Source organism: Ornithodoros turicata, chromosome 5 (assembly GCF_037126465.1).
Source record: "Ornithodoros turicata isolate Travis chromosome 5, ASM3712646v1, whole genome shotgun sequence".
Lineage (NCBI taxonomy): Eukaryota > Metazoa > Arthropoda > Arachnida > Ixodida > Argasidae > Ornithodoros > Ornithodoros turicata.
Genome location: NC_088205.1, coordinates 73056279 through 73081399, shown reverse-complemented (window position 1 = coordinate 73081399; position 25121 = coordinate 73056279). Strand labels below are relative to the sequence as shown.

At 45.9% G+C, this 25121-nt stretch overlaps 1 protein-coding gene across 3 annotated transcripts; it reads right to left on the bottom strand.

Moving 5' to 3' along the window:
* Positions 1–1646: 1646 nt before the first annotated feature.
* LOC135394752 (beta-1,4-glucuronyltransferase 1-like) lies at positions 1647–25121 on the bottom strand. 3 transcript variants are annotated; one of them, XM_064625677.1, is made up of 4 exons: positions 24651–25121; positions 6761–7709; positions 5609–5834; positions 1647–2477 (listed from the first exon to the last, which is right to left on the bottom strand). In XM_064625677.1, exons 1-4 carry the CDS (start codon positions 24667–24669, stop codon positions 2286–2288), a joined length of 1386 nt encoding a protein of 461 aa, XP_064481747.1. In that variant the 5' UTR covers positions 24670–25121; the 3' UTR covers positions 1647–2285. The 3 variants fall into 3 exon arrangements, with proteins under 3 accessions (XP_064481747.1, XP_064481749.1, XP_064481748.1); XM_064625679.1 differs by lacking the exon at positions 24651–25121 and adding an exon at positions 11088–11172; XM_064625678.1 differs by lacking the exon at positions 24651–25121 and adding an exon at positions 10084–10541.

Here is a 25121-nt window from a genome sequence, read left to right as displayed (position 1 = left end):
AACGGCTTTTTACATGTTGGGTTTCTTAAATTGCGATTTTTTTCCAGACACCGTCGACGGTGGCGCCGAACAGCGCTGAGAGGCCTCGGCAGACAAACGGAAAGTGACGTTTTATCCGTGCACGCTTGGCCGAAGTACCCGATGGTCACCGCGAATGACTCCGATGGCCGGCTCCCTTTACAACGGCCCACGTCGTCATGGAAACGGAAGAGTATGCACTTCCTTTCTCCATGATGAAACGTCACTCCAAAAACGGCCGAGGAGGTGAAGAGTTGAGAGCGACGGCGGAGCTCTCCCAGGCTACCTTCGGAGGGCAATAGCTTCGTAACGCGGGATGGCAGAAATGTAGCGTTTTGATGTGCACGATAGACATAAATCAATATTTACAACGTTATTGCTTCGCAAGTTTGGAGATTGTTCCCTTTAATAAGTTCCTTATCAAACCTGAAGTTGGGAACTTGGGAGTAGCCATTGCTGTCCAGATGAAGTGTGCGGTAGCGATGGCGATGGGTCGCACTACTTTGCATAACTTGTATTGTCCTCCCCATTTACCCGGCATGAATTGGAACAGAGCAACGGCTCGAAATAGACGAGTTCAGAAAATCCCAGAGAGCTTAGCGCCGCTTTGAATTATGGGAACTCGCCGATAAAAAAGGAAGAGATCTCCAAGCTGTTTCGGTTCCTTCTCTCTTGGCCAATCGTCCATGAGGAGTCAAGGTCAGCGAAAACGAAACGTGGACAGTTCTCTCCTCGACATTCCAGTAATCTCCCAGAATGCAACGCGTGCGCAAGGAGCACTGCGATTTTCAGAAATCGTCTGATTGGGACAAAGTGCAGCGACCTCTTTGACAAAGAACGTAGCTGGGACAAGGAGGCAGACACATTTGTCTGCCATACAGGCGCAACACAATAGACCTCTACCCGAGAAACGTCATCATAGCGTTGGTAGACAGACTGAAACCCAAACAAGTCGAAAGGGGAGGGCTGGGTTCCACGAGTGGATACTTGTTCGCTGCCTTCTACTGAAAGACTGTTGAAAGAAAGGTAGGACCGAAGGTCGCGTTCTTTTCAGGGACGATCGTAATCCCCTCAAGACCGTGGCTTTCGGACGCGACCTTGTTCCCCTCTAGCTTCGAGCGTAGTTCAGCTCTACCAAATTGGTGGCGCTGTCGAACACTATGACGTCGTTTGTTTACAAACAGGGAGAGGTCTATTAAGAAGGGACCTTCGATTGTAAAGAATTAATTGCCACTTCAGATCGCATTCTCCTGACCAGTGCTTTATGGCACGTAACCATCAAAGGCCGTTTCATGAATGCTGCACGTTATTACCCCCTGACAAGCGAGAGGTGTACAAGGGGTTACATTGCTGTTACATATTGTACAGCCTTTGAGTCACTGATTGAGCTCCAAACACAAGCCCTGTTATTGCTCGCTGAACGGCCATTATGGAATCATTAAGACAGCAAAGACCTGCAAAATTCGTGACATAAAAGGGCTGGGATAGCTTTTGATGTGTGAGGTTCAGTACTAGAGATGGGATGAATCCAGAATTTAAAATCACTTATGTATCTCTCGTAATGGACACGGGAATGAATGAATGAATGAATGAATGAATGAATTTCAAGGACATCACTGAACAGAAACTGATGATTTAGAGTGGCTTTATCATCAACCATACGTCCGCATAGAAAGACAACGAAGATAATTATAACAACCAGGATCTGTTGGTATATTCACGCTCCGATTCATGAAGTGGCGATCGATTGAATGAACTATGGTATACTGAAACTCTTTGGCTTAATCTTTAAGTGGACATTCACTATCACACAGAAATACAACGAAATAACTTACATGCGAACATAAAACTCCGCCACTAGGCGCGTCCATGCACCTCGAGGTACGTCATATGAACTCTTTCATAAACTATAAATAAACCCCAAACTATACATTCACTCCTAGGAAACAACACACGTGAAATAACATATGGAACGCTTTCATGATCCCTCAGTTCCGCAAATAAAACTCCTCCGTCTAAGTATTAAACCTATATAATGGTTTCGTCACATTATGCCAACATGGTGTTCTACTATAAAGTACCTTAACCTTGTTTTCTTTTCCTTTTCGACGTTTTGCTTTTAAAGGTTTAGAAGAAAACTGTTTAAAAAAAACTCGAAGAAAAACCTCTGTTCGGGTTCGAACATCTCGCGAAAAGACACATTTGTTCCTTCCTATACCTCCTCTTCCCTTCCTCAATTCAAATATCCATAAACAAAGCTTCGGATATCACGTGAATTCTTTTCCTCTGCCGTACGTCTTCTGCAAAGTCCCTCTGAATGCGAGAAACGTTTTGTAATTGTGCGTCTTTTCCTTCTCCCTGAAGGGTTCGTTTCTTGTCCTATTCCGGAGGCCACGATGAATCATAAAAGCGTTGTTGAGCACGAGGAACTTGTATCCGGCCAGGTAAGACTCCAGCGTCTGCGTGATAAAAATGGAAGACACGCAATGTGAGAAAATATTGCTTATAAAACCATGCTTCACCTTTTGGAACTTTACCCTGTTAAGTGCCACTGCTCTCATTCTAACCATTGAATAAGTGATGATTGGCAGGAATCAAATCAACAGGGCATTCCCCGTTTTCGGAAGTAACGGATGAACAAATACTTACTTAATGCAGCAAATCTTCGAAGCAACATCTAAGAAATACACGTGCAATGTGTACAACACTATTAATCTCCTTTAGTATTATAGAACGTCGTGGAAGTAAACACACATAAAAGCAACTAGGGAGCAAACCAGTCTGCAACCGCAGTCAGCATCAAGTGAGCGACAAAGAACTTTGTCTAAAGATTTGCTTTTAATTATTTGTTCCCTATAAACTGAGTCCTTCTTTTTTATGTTTCTTCCATCATATAGTCTGGTGCACCATCACGCCGGAAGTTAAGGTGTTATATCTACCAAAAGTAATTCCCCATTTCTGCTTCGCAGCTCCATTTTATGTTAAGAATCAGAACTGCACTCAGAACGTGCTCTTTGCTCATCTGCACACTTACTATATGCTCATAGTAACTTAAGAGTGGTTTTTATCCAGGTTCACAGCGTGGAGATCAACGCCAAATTACGGCCGCGTCATTCCCGGGCAGATCCGCATCCGTTGGACTCCCTGAGACCGAGTGTTGGTTACTTGGAAAGTCGCCACGGGAGCATCTGGACAGCTGCTTCCACAGCATTATCGACATCACTGACTTAACCTGGCTCTAACCAGGCAACGTGACAAGGTGAAACTATAGGTGGAGGGGTACATTTGGTTTCACTGTATTTGAGGATGCAAACTGCTTTTCGACAAGTAAAATAGGAGCCCCTTATTCGCATCCGGAACCCATTTATGAAACCGACAGCACTGTGTTCGGCATTGGCCCACAGTATACCTGTCTCATTTTTTCGTCCGAAAAATGCTTAAATGCTGCGTTTTTTAAAGACCAGCGCCGCTTTCGCGACCGCAGGAGCTCCGGCGCCGTAACGTCACTCCCTAAGCGGAGGAGTAAGAGGGTAGGCACACAGAAGAGGAAAGGCGCATTCCTTTTCTCAAGGTCGCGCCCTCATTGCTTCTTAGGGAGTGGCGTTTTCTCGTTTGTCCAGAGAGTGAATTCCGGAATACTCTCAACATCCGGCGTCTGCTCTTTTCACGTATTCCGTCAAATAACAGTCAAACTACGCCCCTATTTCGCTTGGGTTTGTCGATACCTTGGTCAGTGGTCCACGAGGAATAAGATGACACTATAGTTTCGAAATCGAGTTGAACGGGTATGCGACGGGTATGGAGTAGTTCTAGTAGTAGTAGGAAGAGTTCTGCCAGTTCTCCTGGAGAATTGGGGATAGAAGGAGCGGCCGAATCATTACCGAACGAGGAGAAAGGCTTTGTCAGAACCCCGAACAGCCGACAGCCTTTCTCTAGATCAATCAGCGAGCGTTCTCCTTATAGCGTCAGCGCGAGGTTCCAGGCAGATCACTGGCTGGTACTGCTCTTCACCGCATTTGCGCACGGTCCTTTTTGCGGCGTACTTTAAATTCAATTTCTGCGATAATTATGACTCTGTAGTGTGAATTACTTCGTATGGTGCATCTTACTGGCCTACTTAACAGTTTTATAGAAAGAAAACTGGGTGTTAAAAGTGACTTCTGTGCTACTTTAAACGATCCGTGACTTGACACCCCGCCCAGACTCTTGAATGGAAGGAAGAAGCGTTACTCAACCTGAGGAGCCGTTTGGCTTCAAGGAAACACCGGCTCTGCCGTGCATGCTTGAGCAGAGCCGTTTCTGAGGAGAGTTTGGCCATTCTTTGATCTTTTGCCGCTCTTTAGATGGAGCGCCGCCGTGACGTCAGAGCCGTCATCGCTCCGCCCACTTGACCGGGATGAAAAGCCAGCCGCTGCGGCACGGGGTGATTTCAAGACTGTGCCTATGCTCAAAAATGGCGGAATGGGAGATTTCAGTATAGCGCGGTAGCTCTGATCCAAAATGGCGCCACTGGCATTTGGAGCCGCCCATCGTGTGACGTCAAATGGCGCGCTTTGGGGCAGGCTCCTCCCAAAGGTCAAACTCTCCTAATAAACGGCTCTGTGCTTGAGGAAAGTGCCGAGAATTTCCTCTGCTCGCGGGGCGTCTCGAGTCGAGGTCGATTTTTAAAGCATAAAACCAGTCTCGAGGAGCAGCTCGACTCGGTCCTCCACTGGAGCTGCTTCTCGACACTGGCTATTGGCGACACTGGCGGAGGAAATCCTTCGTGCTTTCCTCGAGTACTAGACGCAGTTTTCCTGAAGCCCAATGACCCCCATCATAAGCAAAGGAACAGTTCTCTCCTCCACCCACTGGAGCTCAGGTGTGAAGTCTAGTCGAGTATCGTTTAAAAGTGCGGTCCTTGGTGCAGCATTCCTTTGAGACGCCTCAAGGATTCCTTACGTTTACGCAGGACACTACAAAGAGGAAACGTTGTAGTGGATGAGGCTATAGAGTTCCCCGAGAACTACGTCACTGTGACGTGATCTACCTGTTGGTGGGCCAAACAAACACACGTGATTATGTACGCCAGCACGCGCGAATAGTTCTACGCGCGACCGACGCCCACCACTGTGACGCTTCAATCGCTGCAATGTTTACATAACACGGGGAGCTCTATTAAATATACATGGACAAACACAACACAAACTCCACAACGCTCAATTGCGTACTTTCAATTGTCGATAGCAGTTGAAGGAAAGGCACCAGCAGTGGCATTCGAACCCACATTCGGGTCAGATATGCAACCAATTACACTATGCCAGCTACCCTCTCTTCAACGTACCAGTCCACACTATAGGAAACACGGGGACACGCGCTAACCCTAAACGCACTCTTTCTTACATTGCTGCCAGTCACTCCCACATGCACACATACGAACACACTCGTGGCGGACGGCATCTTCCTCAGGTGACGTTGTAGTGTAATTGGTAGCATCTCTGACCGGCAATCAGAGGGTGTGGGTTCGAATCCCACTGCTGGTACCTTTTCTTCAATCGCCATCATTCAACTGAACAAGGCGAAAGACAAAAAAGGTAATGGAGCGTGGTACCTGCACATTTCTTGTGAACCCGTAGCCAATGAACCTTTCCCTGTACTTGGGTACAGTATGCGGTCCGACATAGAAGCACTCGTAGCCGAATTTGAAATTGGCCTCGTACGCTGGCTTCAATTCCTCTTCGTCAGGGAGGGACATCCACCTTGTGATGTTGGTGGCCCCTTGATTCTTCCAGAAGGCAATCACATGATACACGCGGAAGTGTTTTTTCTTTCCATACCTGGACATGAGAAGCAAATTTAATAACGTTTGTTCTGTACCCATAATTCGATACATGCTGCCCTAAATGGTCCAGCAAGGTATAAGCGCACATCGTGTTAAGACCTTCGGTTTACCGTCACATCTGTGGCTTCCTGAAGCCTTGAATTAGTTCAACAACCAATCGTTGCCCAAATTGTTTTGTTCCTCACTTTCTAATAATCAGTTGTCAACATCAGAGGTTCTTCTGCCACAAGATACAGATTCTGTTCCATGAGCCTTTACTTCTCCATTTTTTTCTTTTAAAATCAATCAATCAATCAGCCTTTACTTCAGCGTGTATTCGAAGTGCGTCGCGACAGCTGTTTCGTTCAGCCCAGGATGCAAAACCTGCTGTTGTGGACGTCACTATACCATACAGACCTAAACACGTGTATGATGAAAAACCTTCCAACGTTCGATTTCCGATTCTGAATTATGGAAAGCGACAAAACTCGAACCGTCGGAGCGATCGATCTCGTATGCTGACTTTCCCCAATCGACGAGTTTAGAAAATCCCAGTGCTCTTTGCGCACACATTGCATCCTGGGCACTTGCTGAGCGAGGAAACGAAGAATAAGCATACACATTTCGCCTTCGCGTCGTCGACAATGGACCGGTAGGGAAGAAATCGGAACAGTTTGGAGGCCACCCGTTTCTTTTGTATTAGTAAACTCCCACAGTTCAAAGCGACGCTAAGCATTCTGGGATTTTCTGAACTCGTCTATTCGAACCTCCCAACGAGACACTTTTTTTTTCTTCGGTTGACAGCAATGTATATCGTCCGCTGCAGTTCAATAATAAATCAACCAAACACTAAATAATCATTGCAGAGAGCTCTTGCACAAAACGTACGCTTTTGGAAAGTGGAAGTTTCATCATACCTGGAACGGTGTTAGTGTTACGTACCGTGCCAAGAGCTCCTTCTTTGTACGCGGATGGCTCACTTGCACGTTACCTTCAAAAGCTGGCACGACGTACAAACACTTATCACACGGCTGACGCCTTGGCAAGAACTCTAGCAGTCGCTCGTAGAGACCATACTGTGGCATCGCGTCCACATCAATCATGTAGTAGAACTGACTCGCGGAGCATCCCTCTCGGGCAACGTTCCTCAGATGATTCTGGGGAAACATTGTCCTCGTATCCCCAAACTTTTTTAAGAGTCCCGTAAAGTAGGAAGAGAGGTCCTTGTAAGAAGAGCAGAAGAGCGGCACGTCGGAATCGTGCTGAAGAATTCTCGGCAGATCATCGTTCACGATGGTCAAACTTTCGTTGTGGTCCGCCGGGAAGACTAGATGAAATGTAAAGTTGTCCCTGATCGTTGGGAAGCACGATCTCAGGAAAGAGATGTACACTATCACAAACTCCAACGCGTGACCATGCACGAAGACGGAAACGGAGGCAGGTCCCGTCCAGTGTTCTGCCAGCTCGGGCAGCCAGTGTAGATGCGATAAAGACGCTATACTGGATAGACATACCACGTTGTGTTCTTGCGCTATAGACTTCTTTGCGAGGATGACGTTCTCGTGAATTCTGTAGAGCTTTCGGCGGTCGAGATGAGAGTCGTTGAGGCTGAGACGAAGCTCGAGACCGGTGAGAGCCTGGTGGATGGTGCATATCGAACTTGCGGAAGAGGTCGAGGATGAAGGAGTCTCCCTTCTCTTGTTCGATGGTTCAGCGGGAGGGAGAGCGGGTGGCGACACCATCGCTGCCTGCGGTCTTAGTTCGTACCATACGTGTCGGGATGTAATGGTGTAGCAGGCCAGAAAGATGAATCCCGACATGATGCCGAAGAAGGCAGCCCATAAGTAGGCCCGACGACGACGCACGAAGCCAACCATGACGTCAGCCTTTCCTGGAATGACCAGTAAGCAGAAGGTAAGTGTTTTCTAAAACCGTTAATATCCTCCAGTGCCGGGGAAACACGATTTTACGAGATTTAGTAAGATAGAACAACGTTGCATATCAAAGTAGTTGTAACCGCGTCAACATCGGGCAAACGTCGAGGTGCATTAACCTGCGGCTAAGAGCAGCTGTTGGCACGGGAAACCTTTTGTATAACGAGGTCATGGAAAACTGGCATCAGTAAAATACCGTCTGTAGATTATTCTGAAAAAATTCGAAGGTTCATGATGAGCTCGAGTCCGGCGTTCGAACTTTCCAAAAGCATCTGTCGACTGGTGAAGGTCGTCTGAGTAGAAATAAAAACCACCTATTACCACAGTAAACATTTTTACTTTGTTGCAGTTCAGTGCTGTGTTGTGTTGCCCGTTTTACATGTTTCACCGGCGAGTGTTATACGGTATTTCAACCTGAAAGCCGTTACATTGTGAGCTTACGGTGAAACACCCCATCTAATCGTCATCATTTATTGTTGTTGTTGTTGTTGTTGTGAGCTTGCTAACGCCGGTGGGTACGCGCGGATGTTGCTAAGCAGCGTTTAAAGAGATTGGAAGGCTAGTCAATCAACGTGTCGTTGAATAAAAAGATTGGCCACAAGAACAGTAAAGTAGGTGCTATACAAGCATATGACATGCAGGCCAGGTAATGGCAGGTATACACTCATAAAGCAGAATTTCACAAATTTGTGGAAAGTTTGGAACTATGTCATTCGTGTGCCTATTCTTTTGCCCCCCCTGCTAGCATAATTTACTGCAACGCGTACAGATCGATCAGAATAATAATTTATATTTGGCGATATTATCAACCCGTCTCTGCTGTATTCAACTAATCGCAGTCGTCCTCTCTCTCATGAGGCTTGGATTCTCAGTCAATAATTTCGAATTGTTCCGGAGATATATTTCGCATAAGACCTGTCGCTGCTTGTCGCAGCGTACCCAGCAACAGCTGCCACACGGACAACAACACATTCGCCTGCCATATACAGGCGCAGCAAAAGAAAGGTCTCTTGATTGTAAGGAATTAATGCTGATACAGATCAATAATGCATTCCCTTCACATGGTATGCCCGGCATTGTGACTGCTCTATACCTTGTGTCCGATTAATGAATGTCCTATGCAGCACGTGACGCCTATGTTCCTCTAACAAGCGCCAGATGTATAGAGGCAGTGATTAAAATAAAATGCGGCTGCCACTGGTGTATTTATAGCACAGATCTTGAAGATTGATAACTTCAAATGCACGCTCTCTTTGACGGGTCATTATTTTATTTATTTATTTCATTAGTACTCTGGTACGAAAAAGCTGTCAAATTCGTGACATTGAACGGAGAATAAGGACAAGATCAGCGAGACGGCGCTAAGTCCACTACACGCTTATTAACGTGAAAAGCTGCATAAAAAGCATGTTCGCGAGCCCTCAATTCAGATCAATTCAATTAATTTAGAAGTAAGCTGACACGCCTTAGGTGTAAATACTCCAATTACCCTAATTCATGCGAATTTCGAGAACGGAAAACTTCGCGAATTTTAAGGGTATTCTATATGTTGGACTTGGAAACATTATCTTCAGAGTTGGCTGTACAGGTTGGTTGCACAGGAAGCATTTGAACTGCCTTACAATACAGGCATGGTGCAATGGCGCTGTTATCAAATGTTCTACGGCAAGTCTCGGGCTTATAACGAAGGCGAACGGGCTTATTTTTTCTTTTTCTGTCACATCATATAACATCACATCGGGGTTATAACGAAGTAAACCAATGAAGCCTCGAATTTTCGCACCCAGGATTCGCGAAATTTAGTGGCCGCAAATACGTGCCCTGTGCTCGATCGGCGAAATCAAAGTTTTTTCACAGTATAGTGCAATGGTAGTCCACGCAGCAAAAGTGGTGTGGTCCAAGCGGATATTGGAGTCCTGGATATCGCGGGCATTGTGTGTTTGGTCACGTGTCTCTGGCAATTGAAGTTGTTACAATAGTCAGGCTGTGCCGCATAGAAAGCCCACGTGATACGCTTAAAAAGAATTTGTGTGGTGCCCGTTTCAGAAGGCGAGTAAAACGTTCTTTATACACTCTAACACCATATGCAACAAAAACATGATGGGAATTGATGTCCTGAGGCTGGAACACATAGAAAGGACAAATACGTACGAAGCCTCAAGTGCCAAAGAAATGAATGATGAAAGAAGGAAGTCACTGAAAAGGTTAGCCAACTGGAAGGCTCGGTAATCCAGAAGATGTGGGTTCGAGTCCTATACAGCTGGCTAACCTTTTCAGTGACTTCCTTTTTTCATCATTCGTTTCTTCGTCTTTCAACAAAAACATGCCTACCTCACGCAATACGAGACATCCTTCCTATATCACACCTTTGACGAAGAGAGAGCGACGAAACAGGTAATTGCATTTCATCCGAATGACCCGTTGATGGCTGGCACATCTGGTGCTCTGTGAAAGCTTCGGCGCTGCGATATATCTTGTGGAAAGACCACTTACGTTAGAGCACGAAGTACGCGACCGCACTTCAGTAGCGACGACGCGACATATGGATTGTTACGGCGTGTCAAAGGGGGGTTTGGCACACTTCCTCCGTTGATGAACGGGTCGCACATGTCAGAAGAATCGACCGCAGGAGCTACAAATTACAAAGAGATGGTGTTTCGACACTTCGAGACGGTGCTGGACATATTCTGTAAGTACTGCTTACGATAATAGGGGAGGGGGATATGTTTAATAGTATGAAAAGAAAGAAAAGAAAAATGTAAGCCAGGCTAATGCCGGCTGGCTACACCAAAAAAGAAAGTAACTCAAAACAAACAAAAAAAAGGAAAAAGAAAGAAATAAAAGGTAGAAAGAAAGAAGAATAGTATATGAATGAGTGAAATGTTTAGGGGTATAAGTATAAGCGTGTTATGAGGGAGAATCAGTGAATAATGCGAGATGTGTGAAAGACAAAACATATAAAGAATAAGATCCACGGTTGCGCGTTAAGTGTGTTATTTCAGTGGTGGACTTTTTTCTTTTTTTTCTTTTTCGTTTTTGACACGTAGAAATTGAGGGTTAGACAGAAAACAGTGAGGAGAGATCCTGCTGCTGCTATGCTAATACTAGAAATAGGCAAGGAAGATTAATTAAGATGTAAAGACTTCCTGCTGTATTTGCGGTTCCGCATGACAGGCTAGAGATCGTTAGTAGTACTAACGTGACTTTCCAAGTACAGTATCTACGATACGATATCTACAGTAGGTACGATAACTTAACGGTGACGATATCAACGATCTACAACCACTCCCTAACGGCTGACACGAAAAGGTTAACGAAGAAATCGTTCCACCTACCCTTAATTGCTGTGCAAAGCGGCTCGTTTGCAATATCAGTCCGCTATTCGGCGATACACCCTCACATTTCCTCCACAGGAAGCTCGGGGACCGTTATCACACTTCTCGGGCCGCTGCCTGCACAGTTATTGCGGGTGTTGTGAAACTTTACGCAGTATATACGAGGGGGTGCTTAAAAGTTCTCGGCCCGACAGGGAAGAACGCGGCCTAGGGTCATAAACCTTTAGTACAACTCGGCATAATTCAGCTGGAAGTTCAAACGCACTTGGCACATGGTTTCTGAAGCTTATTTAACCAGAGGAAAAAAGATATCCGACGTCTGCAGTCCGGAATATGCTTCGGCTGCTCCTATCACCTCCGAGTCCTCCGAGAATCTCTTTCTTTAAATGCTTTTTTTTTTTTTTTTTTTTTTTCAGATGTGGAGACAGTCCGATGCGCCAAGATCCGGCGAGTACGGCGGATACTGCGGATAGCATTGATATCGCAAGTCCGTCAGAACCTGCATTGTCTTGCCTGTTTTGTGAGCCGGTGCATTTTCCTGCAAAAGGAAACGCCTTTCCGTTGCTTCCCGCGCCGTTTTTCTGTCAATGCCTCCTTTAATCTGCCAGAGCAAGCTACTGCATTTCACCCTTTGGGAGATAGTCACCAGAAAAGTCAGAAAGAAAATGGAGAAAGTCAGCCTTTCTCGCTGATCGTTGAGTATTGAGTTCCTTCTCCATCTCCGAGAACCGGAATGCATGGTCATCCCATGGACTGTTGTTTTGTCTCAGGATCATAATGATGCAACCACGTTTCATCAACTGTAACAAGTAGCTCAGAAGGTGTCACTATAGAACGCTCAAAATGCTGCTAAATAAACTTGGAGACACCCATGCGGCGTTGTTTCTCGTCGGCATTCAACCTTTTCGGCACACACTTGGCTGACAGGCTCCGCATATACTCCGCTCCGCTTCATGAATTACAACCCCAGTGCGTTCTCTGGACTATAGACTCTGGATATGCCCAAGGTCTCCGCAATTGTTTTAGGCGAGATTCACCGATCTGCCAAAATGAGGTCATGAACACAAACAATTTCGGGTGTTGACACCCGAAGAGATCTACCAGATCTTCCGGCGTCTTCGGTGTTGAAATCCCCACGCTGAAAGTTGGCACACCACTTCTCCACGGTTCGGAGTATGATGAGCACTCGTCACTTTGCATCATGCACTCATAGATTTCCCTTGGAGTTGTCTTCTGCATGAACAGGAACTTCCTAATAGCCCGATTTTTCAACCTTTGAAAAATGTACGCCTGTAGAGGACGTGGTTCTTCTGTGGATATAGCCCGGGTAATAATGAACGGTTCGCGTTACAAGCCTACAGTTTCTTCGTCTCGCTCTTTTGTGAAACTTTTGCAGCACGCCCGCGTAGATTCCTCTCCATTAACATGCCACAACGAATTGCAACCAGTCTTCGCACTTTGCTGCAGTTTGGACTGCTTCGTGATACACAGCTTCACCCAGACTTTTCCTATTTGGCGCATAATTCCTTTTTACTATGGAATAGCATACCGAATAGTGCAAGTGTGCAACCACTGTCCTGAGATATTGTACGTCTCGACCCAGTCTCGAACCTATAATGTCTTGGACTCAGTATCCAGTCCAGAAGCCATCATAAAGTCATAAAGCCATCAAGGCTATACGTGAGCTTGGGCCTTGTTATATACTTGACTCCAAGGCAACATGTCGTTTCTGCTTTGGCAACCAAGCGCAAGTGTTGCACGTCAACAGGTAATCAAGGAGAACAGACAGTGAAACTGAGTTCTGGAGAACACGGAGCACGTACTGGTCACCTGCCGACAGTGGCGTATCTAGGGTGCGGCAGGTGTGGACAGGTGCCATGGGCGCCAGGTGAACAGGGGCGCCATTATGTGGTCGGGTGTGAATGTGCCAGGTCGGGCACTCAACCTGGCACATTCATAAATGATCTAAAGCACCCGCCATTGGAGAGGTTGTAGTGTGAAACCTACCAACCACACGAAAACGCATCCCCAAGGACATCATGTTAACCACGAGGTAGCTAAACTGGGCGCGTGACGTATTTGACGAGAACGGGGCACCGTGAGCTAACCGAACCAGCTCAGTGAGCGACTGTCACGGCCGAGACCAAAGCAGCCTAAACAAAAGGGAGATCTCAGTACCCTGTACGGTTACTCGAGACGCGACAGCAGCATTTGAGGATGTTTAGGTAGCAAGCCGATCGCAGCAGTGGGACTTTGAGAGAGATATCTGAGCAAGAAAATCGACCCGACGAAAAGAGGAGTTCGTATCGGGCGGACCAACAAGAGGGTCGACCTGAACCCGTCTGTCGGGCTGGGGCAGGTGTAAAGTGAGGTGACTTCCTGGAGATGAGAATGTCTTCCCGAACTTTCGGGTTGCGGTCCAGATAATGCTTACGATCGCGGTTTCAATTGCCAGCTGTGAGCGGTCATTTAGCAAGCTAAAGCTGATACTTTCGTATTTAAGAGCATCAATGGGCCAGGACAGGCTTTCCGACCTTGCTGTCCTAAGTGTTGAACGAGAAGAAACAGAAAAAAATTGATTTCAGTGACATTATCGACCAATTTGCAGCAGCAAAAGCCAGAAAGGCTATCATATGACGTTAGTGGGCCATCTGCATGTGTAGTAGTTCTGTGGATTTCATTAAAGTATTTACAAAACATGACGAACTGTGTCCTCGATATGTGCCTGAACAGGGGCGCAGACTCACTGGTTGCCATGGGCGCAGGTAGCTCTAGATACGCCAATGCCTGCCGACGCTTCGACTCTATAGTCGGCGAACACTGAAGAACGCCCTCGCGAAACTTGACAACCAACCTTTTAGTGTTGTTATTTTTTCTTTACAACCACCAACCACCACCAGGTACTGGGGAGCTGTCCAAGGCAGCACCAGCAACCTGTGCGGTGTGCACTGACGAGCTACCTCAAGGACATAGGTGCTGAAATAATATTTTAAATCATTCAGCGCTTTCACACGTCAAGCGTCCTGGAACAGCTGGTCGCACCCTACGTTACCATTTTCTTCTTTCTACTTCTATTCTATTCTATGAAACGGAGTTCAAGCGGTACGTCCAAGCCAAGCACAAATGCTGCCGTGCTGTGCCCATCATGCCCAGTCGAGTCCAGTCTGAAAACGCATTACCAAATTTCATTTCCAAACCAACCTTTAAAAAACGCACTGTATGTGTAACAGTTTTGAAACTAATGAAGGGACAGTGAATAGAGATTTCCTCTAGAAGCGGCTTTTCTAAATCAAGGTTCCCGACGTAACTAACACCTGGTATCAAGAATTGAATAAAGCGTTGGGTGAGAGTGAGACATAGGCGTGACAAGATGATGTCTCTGAGGAGAAAATACGAGACAAGAGTTTGAAATCGCAGCAATAAACTTCATATATTTATCGTGCGCCAAAGCTGCGAAAGATCGGGTGCTGTCGCAGCTATTCCTTCTACTGTTTTTTGCAACTGAAGAACGCAAGCTGAAGCATGCCTATTTTTCTTTTCTCACAGCAGAGTTCCTAAAGTGTATCCAGTGTACACTGTACACTACAATTGTACAGCTGTACAATTTCCAATAAACGTCACGGTTGCTCATAAAACCATTTTTGGTATGCAGCGTTCTCGCGTAAGACAGAGAGGCACATTAAGAAAATGGCTGCATCTTCGGACATTCTGCGAAACACGGCAATATATTGGGCCAATATTCGCTGAATATCGGCAATATCGGGCCGATATTGGCTGAACATCGGCCCAATATATTGCCAATATCCAGGCAATATTGTGCCAAGATGCTGTGCTGCATGGGACGAAAGAGCACCGCTGAGGACAGTAGCGTGTTCCCGAAGCCCTGCCGAAGTTACTGAGGACACCACTGAGGAATTTCCTTAACGTTCGTGCGAGTGGGCCTCGCCCTTCCGGTACAGAGCCGTGCTCCAGCCACTTCCGCAGCGCTGACCTACCGTCCTCCGCGTAATCGTGACCCTCCTAGACGATATTTTCGGAAGGAGGTACGTGTTCTGTTCCATTGTACAGTGACAGAGAAAGGAAGAGATAGAACTGCAAGAACATTTGTTACCGAGATGGATCGGAAGAGAACACATACAGGCGCAGGCCCTTCTGCGAGTAAGAATAAATAGTTGGTGTAACATCTGCCACATCCTTTCATGGTTGCCAACGTCAATCGAGGGGACAGGTGTCCAACGTCTAAAAAAAGTATTTGAAAAATTAAAAATTAAAAATAAAAACCGTCTGACACGAGGTCATGCTGCTCGCAGCTGAGGTACAAAGTTTACGAAGACAAGGTTATAGGCAAACACAGGTTATATAACTGTATGAGTCTGAAAATATTCAAAACTACATTAGAAAAAAAAATCTAATGCTGCATCTCCAACTCTACTTCGTTGCGTCAACGTATTCTCAAGTCGTACCACCAAGGTAAACGACTCAGTGATGACCTCCCCACCTGTCCTTTCTGCAGCCCTTGTGACCAGTAGCCAGAGCCTTTGGAACGGTAGGCGCCTCAAAATGTGGCTCAAAATTACGCTCTTCCTATGGTCATTTCTCTCGCTCCATCATCATCAGTTTGCACCGGGCAGCGCCCAGCCTACTGGCCGGCATCAGCCCCATGTCCTCAATCCCTGTCTGTCTGTCTCTGTCTCTCGGTGTGTCTGTCTGTCTCTCGATGCTGCGCACCAGGTGCAAGTCACCATAAGAACTATGCGTCTATTTCTTATACAGTATTTACTTATACGCTCCAGTTTGATAGTTTATGTTATTATCACTTCGTCCTCTGTAATCGCCTGGGCCCCGTGTTCCAATCCGGGATAGACGGCAGTTCATTCTCTTAGCCGTAGAGATAAACTACCAAGTGTGGATTGCGCGCTGTATAGCAGTACACGGCGGTCGCGCTCGGGGGCCGTCACACGTTCTAAGCCTCGTTCGAGCGGGTGTTCGCAGAGTTTTACAGAGGGAGAGAGCAGTCCTTGGTGCTATGGAGTTCGGAAGACGCTGGCTAACTTCGTCTGTGCTATTCGAAGAAACGCATGGAAGGTACGTTGTTCACTACTAAGCATTACTTTCCTTCGTGTCGTTATCCCATACGCAACTCTTCGCAGTCTTGGTCTGTTGCATGGCGACGACAAGCACGAACAGCAATCCTTAACGTGACGTCATTTCACAAGAGTAGCTTGATGGGCTTGTTGGTACATGACTCAGAGAACAAGGAGCAGTCAAAAACAGGGACAACGACACAAGAAGACACACAAACAGAGGCTCCACTATCAACAAGTTTTTACTGGACTACACAAGCACATTTATAACCAATGGTATAGAGGGGAAAAAAGGGGGCAAAAACGGAATACACGTGGGGGCCATAAAAACACGAGGAACAACCCGGATCTAACTACTCAACTCCAGCTTTTAGTCTGCATTCCGAGAACCCAGACTCTTCCCTTGTTAGCGATATCGACGGCTCACTAACACATTTATCAGACCCATACTTCATTATCAAAAAGGCCTCGAAAATTTCTCTTTCATTCTTGGATTTGAATCGTCCTCTAATCTAATCGTCCTCTAGTGGAGCCTCTGTTTGTGTGTCTTCTTGTGTCGTTGTCCCTGTTTTTGACTGCTCCTTGTTCTCTGAGTGATTTCACAAGCAGGAGTTGGCATTGCACTAGTTCTAGTTTTAGTCCTAGCTTGTTGAGATGGTTATATGGGAGCCAGTCCTTGTGACTGGTCTTCCGCCTCGATGCCAATACACGCGCCTGGGCCACCGTACAGTTCCTGGAACCGTTGCCTGTTCCGGTTTTATTGATTACGGAGATAAACTTTCAAATTTAGATCCGTCGTTGCCGGCTGGCTTTCGGTGGACTTCGGAGACGCAGCCATATTTCAGGCTGTCAGGGCAGAGCTTTGGAGCCACATTGTCTCTGAGGAAGCGCTGTACGGTTATGTGGAGTGCTCTCGCCGCTGGCTGACGTCTACTCGTCTTTTCCGCCACGTTCAGGGTGAGTGGCAAATCATGTTCTAGCCAGCTCGCTATGACTGTACTGCACTCCGCAGCGACCCTCTCGTGTTTGGATTGTTCGTTTGGTATAGTCAGCACGAAAAGCAAACTCTCCTGGAGGCTTAATCGCTTCATTATCGTTACGGTCGTTACAAGCTAACGCGTGGCGGGAAATTCAAAAAGGTGGGCACGTGATAAAACACGTGCACGGCGCTCTTCGCGCGATACGTGAAGGCCGGGGTACACGTCACGCGCAATGTGTCACGTGCCCATCCTTTTGAATTTCCCGCCACTCGTTAGTTTGTAACGACCGTAACGACGATGAAGCGATTAAGCCCCCTGGCGAGTTTCTTTTTTTTTTTTTTATCTAGCTCATGGAACTGTAACGTAAAGTTAGTGATGGAATAGTTAGGAAGCAAGCGACTTGGTGATATAGATCCTTACTAGAGAAACCCGGAGACGAGGGAGACAGAAAAAAAGGGGGGCTTCGTTGTGTTTGTCCCCCTTTTTTTTTTTTTTTCTGTGTCTTCAGTATGGGTAAAGTTAGTGTCTGTCTAAAGATTTTTCCTAATCATTTCGTCTAATCAGTTAATAATGCAAAATTTTAGCATTATTCAATTTATTTCATGAACTTGTCTAAACGATTCCGTAAAGAATTGTATTACTTAGGTCCTGCAGCACCCGAATCATTACCGTAAATAATTTCCGTTTCTGTTACATGCTATATTTCCGGTATAATACCGTTTCCGTTTCGCTTATCTTTCCCCGATTGCAAGTATTATCCTCAGGAGAAGAAATTATGCATAAATAATACGTTGTGCCTCACAGCATAGAGGTGTCGTTCATAGTTTGCACTGCGACAATTGATATTCGATCAATGTCCCAAGCACGCGGCTTTTCTTGCCTTCTAATTTATCTTTACCCTTAGCCTTATCGATAGGAAGAGTAGATGACGCAATGAAATATAGAACGACGAACACAACACAAGTCTCGCAGCGCTATCGAAGTATGCAATTGACTTATCGACAGCCTTATATTTTATTGCCTTTGTTACCATCGTCACCTGGACATATGAAGCATATATGTATACCGCCTTTCATCCTTCACCTATCTTTCAGTATTTGTGAGCTCACAGATACATGCAACGTCTATTTAGACTATTGTTTGAAAACAGCATCTTTCTTTAATCATTTGCTGTGTGCTTACACTATCTGACTATATGAGGGCTTCGATCATGCAAATGACAAGAATGGAATATCGCCAGACCTCATCAATTTATCATCTCACTCATGCAACTGCTCATACTAACCAGCGTGCCATGGAGTAGTGAGCCACAAATCCATAATTTCCTAAATTAAATTAATCATTCCCTCGCTCATTGTCACTACATGTATTTCTTGTTCTTGTTTTGGCCATGGAGTGTATTCAGAAGACGATGCTTTGGCTTTGGGAGCAAATTCTTATGATGGACTTTTTTCGCCCAAGAAAGTAATACTATGCTCCTGGTGCACATGCACCGTCACCTGCCTGCAGCTGTACACATATCAGCCTCCTTGCACCCTTCAGCCCTCTATGCATTGTCTCCAGAACCTGGACCAACCCAGCGCAGTCTGTTTGTCATCACAGTTAATAGCTCCCCTACAAGATGGCGCTACTTCTTAGAAGTCCCTTTGCATTTCCACGATGGGGAAAGGACCTCAGCTTGGACGAACGAAAAAGTTGGACGACACAGACACGTCCAACGCCGGCTTTTCCCCATCATGAAGTTTATTTATTTATTTATTTTATTAATACCCCAAAGGGCCCAACTTTATTCACGACTCTGTCTATGCCTATGCCTTGTGATCGTGTGTGTAATTTTTCACTTTTTGTTTTCTTCTTTCTTTCTTTCCTTCCTTTCTGCTTCTAATTGGAATAGCAAGCTGGGCTGACCTTTCCTTTTTCCTTTAATAAGTCTTGATATCCCCCTATTTTATGTGTTCCTTCACATAATCGCGATATTATCGGTGAGGACTGCATTAAAAAAAAATACTTCGTTGTCACCGTGAAGCAACTTTGGCTATGAGCGACGCACAGACGCGGACATATGGAAAGAGGACAGCAGGAAGGAGAGAAATGGGGCGAGTTTGCGTCCTGGGCCGGTTTCTTTGTGCCGACATCTGTATGGAAGGTGTACCAGAAACCCACGAAAAGCCTCGGACAGCGCAGCTGGTGATATAGGGCTCGAACCGTCCACCTCAGATTTCAACATGACCGAACGAGAGACTGCTATATTCACGAGGACGCTGGTGCGACTGATCGGTTGAAGTTTTGTTTCTTTGCGATTTATGACATGACCTTTCGGAGTCAAGTAAGGTTCCACATTTTAGGTTTTAATCGAAAAACACCGAAAAACATACGCCGGTATCTTTCTCCGTCATTCGGTTTTAACCGAAAAACGCCGAATAGGAATGAGTGTCTGAGGAAGGGATAGGGGGTGTCAATCGTTGCAATAAGCTTAAATGAGCTCTGCTTTCACGATTTAGGTACCACCATTTCGCTGTGGAGCAATGAAGTGTTCCTTTTGTGATGTATGACAGGGACTAATTTTGTATTGGTCTTTGGTTTTAAGGCTCCGCTTAGACGCACAGTTTTAAAATTACATTTGCTATTTATATTCGCCGATAACTGCAGGGTTATCTATGTGCACGCCAGAAAAATCGCCGAAAAAAGCCGCTTTCACGAACATAAATAATCATCGAAAAACATACGCCGAATCTGCCCTAAAATAAAAACGGAAAGCGCGGAACCCTAAATATATAACGAAGCAAAGATAAGAACAACCAGTATGCGGTAACAGTATGAAGGTACAGTAATTGTAAGATACGTTGATAAGACCACACTCGGAATAGAAAACAGTGTGACGTTACAATGAATGATTTTTACACCTAACCGGTGAGCCTTGATTTCCGCGGCAGAAATAACCGAATTCCGTGCAAGAAAAAAAAAAAAAGATTCCTTACGAATATTACATACGGCGGCATAATAATATACCGCCATGTCACAAATCCCTACGCGAATGGTAACATTCAAACGTTACATAGACGTTTCTTGCCTCCAACGCGGTAAAAACTACATATTTTCAGGCTTCATGTGCCCCGACGTGCCACAAAGGCTTATGAAGCACAAAAATGGAGGGGGAACCGATCAATCTCCCGAAGGTGTTGGGCTGTCGTGTTCTCGTAATCCGTATCGAAACGTAACCTCTCTACAATGCAACATTGTTAAAGTATAGAGCTACAACAAACAGGCCACATTTTCCTCCTTGAGGCGCTGCCGTTTGGAGCGTAACAAAATATTCTTAGTTCAGTGAATCTCTGCTCTGTGTCAGCTAACTCGAAAACTGGGACTCGAAGAGTAGCGTAAGTAAGTAAGTAAGTATTATCTGAGAAAAAAAGAAACAGACTACACTACAGGCGGCTGCATCTCCTTGTGCTTTGAAGCATAGGTAATGCGGTTGGACAGAGCACGCGAGTTTGTTGAAAGAGAACGTCCTGAAAAAGTACGCGTTGTTTCGCTTCTGTATAAAAGGGTGCTGCACACATTCGGAGCATGCGCTGTTGTTCTCTTATGAGAGTAGGATTGGCTACTACGATCCGCCAGAAACTGTAGGGAAGGAATGCGCTAAGATTCATGATGAAGTGTGTACTACTAGTTTCTCCAAGAAGCAAAATTCAGGTCTTCACCATTAAGAAATAGAGTTTGTGAATCGAATTGTCAAATTCCTGTTTTACCGTGACCAAGCTCAAAATCAGCATTGTTCGCGATAAGCGAAATTCCAAGATTCCTGCTCATAACCTGAGTACCGTACTGTGGGGTACAAGCTCGTGCCCATTAAACTGAAGGACACATTAACACAGTGTTTCCCAAACTGTGAGTCGCGGCAGATTCAGCGGGGGGGTCGCGAAACGGCCCGGGAAGTTGAAAAAAATAAAGGATTTGATTTGATTTCTTTATTAATTTGCCCATAAACAGCACATGCCTTATTAATATGGTGCAGTATATTATATTATAAAATATATATTATATAAATGATAAAGGATGATGTCCTGATGATGTCCGAACGATGTCCTTAAAACATAGCGCGTCACGAAAGAGTTCGTGGTAGCGGACCCCGAGGTGTAACAAACGAAAGTCCGTGAAAACACAAACGTATACACTATACAGGGATGACGACGGTACATCTACGAGTCCAGCGAGCAACCTGAGCACGATGTCTCTTCGTACCATGAAAACTCGTCCAACCTTGTTCCTCATAGTAATATATATATATATATATATACTCATGGAACGATGCGACAGCACCAGAGGACACGTGTTTCGCCGTGTTTGCGGCTCGTCAGCTCTGGGTAGCTGCGCATCGTTCGGAATTGGCAAACCAGGGGTCGCTCAGCGAGCGATATACACCTGGGAGGGTGACTGAGCACTCCTCAATGCCACAGTGCAAGCCATTATAATTCACTGGCTTGCAGTGGCATTGATGAGTGCTCAATCACCCTCCCAGGTGTATATCGCTCGCTGAGCGACCCCTGGTTTGCCAATTCCGAACGATGCGCAGCTACCCAGAACTGACGAGCCGCAAACACGGCGAAACACGTGTCCTCTGGTGCTGTCGCATCGTTCCATAAGTATCTATAAAGCTTGTCTCGTGGGTGGCCTGACCTCTCCACGAAAACGGCTCCTTCCCCGCTCGTCAAAACAAAAACAAATATGTATTTCTGAAAAATCGGTTTCAATCATAAATCCCTCCCCATCAATAACCACCGTCTAACAGCCATCAAGGCATTACATAAGGGTCGAATGTCGACCACCCGCTGTTGCGTCACCCACTAATACAAAAGTAGGAAGGTTACGCTCATTAGTCTTAACAAAGGACTCTATACTACTGCCATTGGCCTTCATGAACTTAATGAATGACTCGCTTCGAGAAGACGTCAGCAGGGAAGTCCTCTCATCACGAAGAGAAGCTCCGATCGCCCCTGATGCTCAGTGACCGCGACGCCGGAGGACCGGAATGCTCACCCTCAACAACCGCGCCGCTTTACCTCTCAGTTTCAAATCAGCGGCCATCTGCGTTTGTCGGAGTTCGTCTGCTTATCGATGCGGTTGCGAGAAGATTCGTCGAAAGGCGTGACGGCGCTGATTGGCTGTGGTGTCTTGCTCATTTCGTAATTGGATTCAGTTACCACCACCACCTCCACTGCCTTGGACTCAGTGCTCGAACAAGATGACGAAGATACGAGGTGAGTTTTATACGTGATGCTGGTGGAGAAATTTTACTTGAGCCTTATAGATGCGACAGATATGTGTGTTTGTTTGTGTACATCGGGTAAGATGGAGGTCATCTGGCAGCGGCTTAAATGAAGAGGGAGAGAAAAAAAAACATTGTAACTACGTTGTAGCTTTCTAGTGGTTCATTTGTCTGCGGAATGATTATTATTATTGATTTATTAACAATCATCAGGCTCCCAACCTGAGCTGTTTTTGATTCGACTATTCAGAACATGATCGATACTAATCCCACTCCTTCCTGCTGTCCTTTCCCGCCCTGTCCACGACTGTACGCTGCTCACAGCCACAGTTCCTTCGCGAAGCTAACGCGAAAATAATAATAATAATAAAAACATGATCCATAAAGCGTACGCCAAAGTACCCACCGAAGTTTTTCACTCACAAAGCAGCGGTTGCCAGGTTATTTTTTACCACTGCGACCGTTTACCTCTTTGATTGCCTTGGTCGCCTCCATCGCGATCGAACATCGACTCCTGGTATATAGTGCGAAATAAAATTTTCCCGACATGGTTTTGGAGGCATTGTTGAGCGATACTGAAAACGCGAACTATTTGATTAGAGCATGCATTAGCAGCTTGCCGTGGTCGGCCACGCTCAAGCTGGCAACGTCGCGACTATATCACACTGAGAGGATCGTACGTCCTGGGACGACTTCACAGGGAACTGCGCCGACATTCGTCGTTAAGCCCCGTCTTAGGAAAACCCAGGGAAAACACTCAGACAGCACAGCCGGCACCCGGGTTCGAAACCTACCAATCAAGGCGTGGAATGCCATCCATCGTAGCCACTAGTGTAGTGTATAGTGTAGCGTATCGTGTGAATTTTTGTGTGTGCATTTTTTCTCGTCCGGTTGAATTTTTTAAAGAGTAGCAAGCCAAATATTGGCTGCTGGTGTCACTGGGTGGGGTCACCTCCAGGTCCCCGCTTGGAAGTCGCGACTATCCTAACCACTACGCCACGCGGGCTGGTGGTTGTATTACTGAGCTGAAGGTTCGCGCAAGCTAAGAGATGTACACATTTTGCATGCATGATATAGATTTGGGCGCCAGATCAGCGGAACACGTCACCGTGTACCATTTCAGTATACTTATATCAACCACTGCCACGATCGTTACGCGCTACGAGAGACACGCACAGGTGGGTACAGGGGTTGATGGGTCCCGAAACATATATAAAAAATGAGGCACGCTTATAAACCTCGGGAAAGAATTTTCGAGAAGAATGCGTTTTTACGCGAGCGGTATGGTATCTTGACAACTCATGCGTGAAATAAGAAGGTCGTACACTGGACACGCCTCCCTTCTGACAGCTGACAGGATACACGAGGTTTCGACAGGACATAAGAAAACAGAGGAGGGGGGAGATGCACCTTGTTCCTCTTTTCGTTTTCATCGTGGCCCATAGGCTTGATCTTTTTTTTTTTTTTCCTTTTTTGCCGCCTTCCCTTCCTTGTATTTCAAACATTCCTCTCTCAATATCGGAATAATGGCATCTCGGAAACTTCATAATAATAACACCCCCTTCTCTGTATCCACCTTTTTTTCCTTTTTTGTAAGAGGGAATTGCAAGTCGGCTTCTGGAGCCAGGCTAACTTTTGTTCGTGTTTTTTTTTTTTTTTTTGAATAAACCTATATCCCCCCCCCCCCCACACACACCTGGTTATCTATCTGTAGGTACAATCTTTGATTCTTCTTTAACCTTTTTCACTTTTTTTTCTTCTTCTGTTTAGAAGGAGGAACGCCACAATGCCTCGAACTTACTTCGGTTGATTTTTTGATTTCGTTGAACTCTAACTTACAAAGGTTGATTTTTCCTGAGCGAAATCTCTTGGGTGAACGGAAGACGCAAGTATCCGCAATATCGTATAACATTCTTTTCAAATAACTTCCTGAAACTTATCCCGAACAAACAAGTAAATACATAGAAGTATAGCCCACGAAGCGGTTTGTGCTTTTGTCGTTCTTTCCGAGTCAGCAGAAGCCACGGATGAATATAACGTAGGTATAGGCTAAGCCAATGTGTCTTACTGCTTGACTGGTTCACCGTCCCAAGAACTTGCTACTAATTTGTCCCTTCCAAAAATGGGGAGAGGGCGAAATAAAGGTATCCAAATCGCACAGACACTGACCTCGCGGACGCAATCACGAGTAGTACACCTCCCATATCAATACAGATTCAATAGATATACTTACTTGGCAAAACAGACCTCATCTTCCCTAGAATGAACACCAACGTGACCCCCCGAGGATTCACCGCTGGGCGCGCGGAACCCTGTTACACCGTGTTGTGTCTATCCAATCACTTTCGACGCACATGGCACGTAACACCCTTCAGGAAATGGATTAATACTATACCGTTGTTCCACGGAACCAATGCGGTTTGCTTGAACCGCGAGAGCTGCCTCCACAGTGCATGCAACATTCATTACAGCCTTCAGTCCTGTTGCGAGGGATCGTTCCGCGGAATCGTTTCGGAATCGCTTCCGAGCCCGCATTGTAGCATGAGCAATCGAAACAATAACTTAGCTGGAGTGGCGCTGCAAGATAAACCGTTTATTCGTGAACTGGGAAACGGTAGCACGTTCCTGTATTCGGCCTCAAAGTTAGCGTGCCACGCAGTAAAATCGTACAATGTACTGGAAGTGCGAGTAGATCCAGTTCTTT

What these genes read in the sequence shown, in the direction of transcription:
- LOC135394752 (XM_064625677.1), bottom strand. An exon ending in AAGAAGGAGCTCTTGGCACG is followed by an intron (nt 5,835 to 6,760) that starts GTACGTAACACT and finishes TCTCATGTCCAG; the next exon opens with GTATGGAAAGAAAAAACACT. An exon ending in GGTTCACAAGAAATGTGCAG is followed by an intron (nt 2,478 to 5,608) that starts GTACCACGCTCC and finishes TTTATCACGCAG; the next exon opens with ACGCTGGAGTCTTACCTGGC.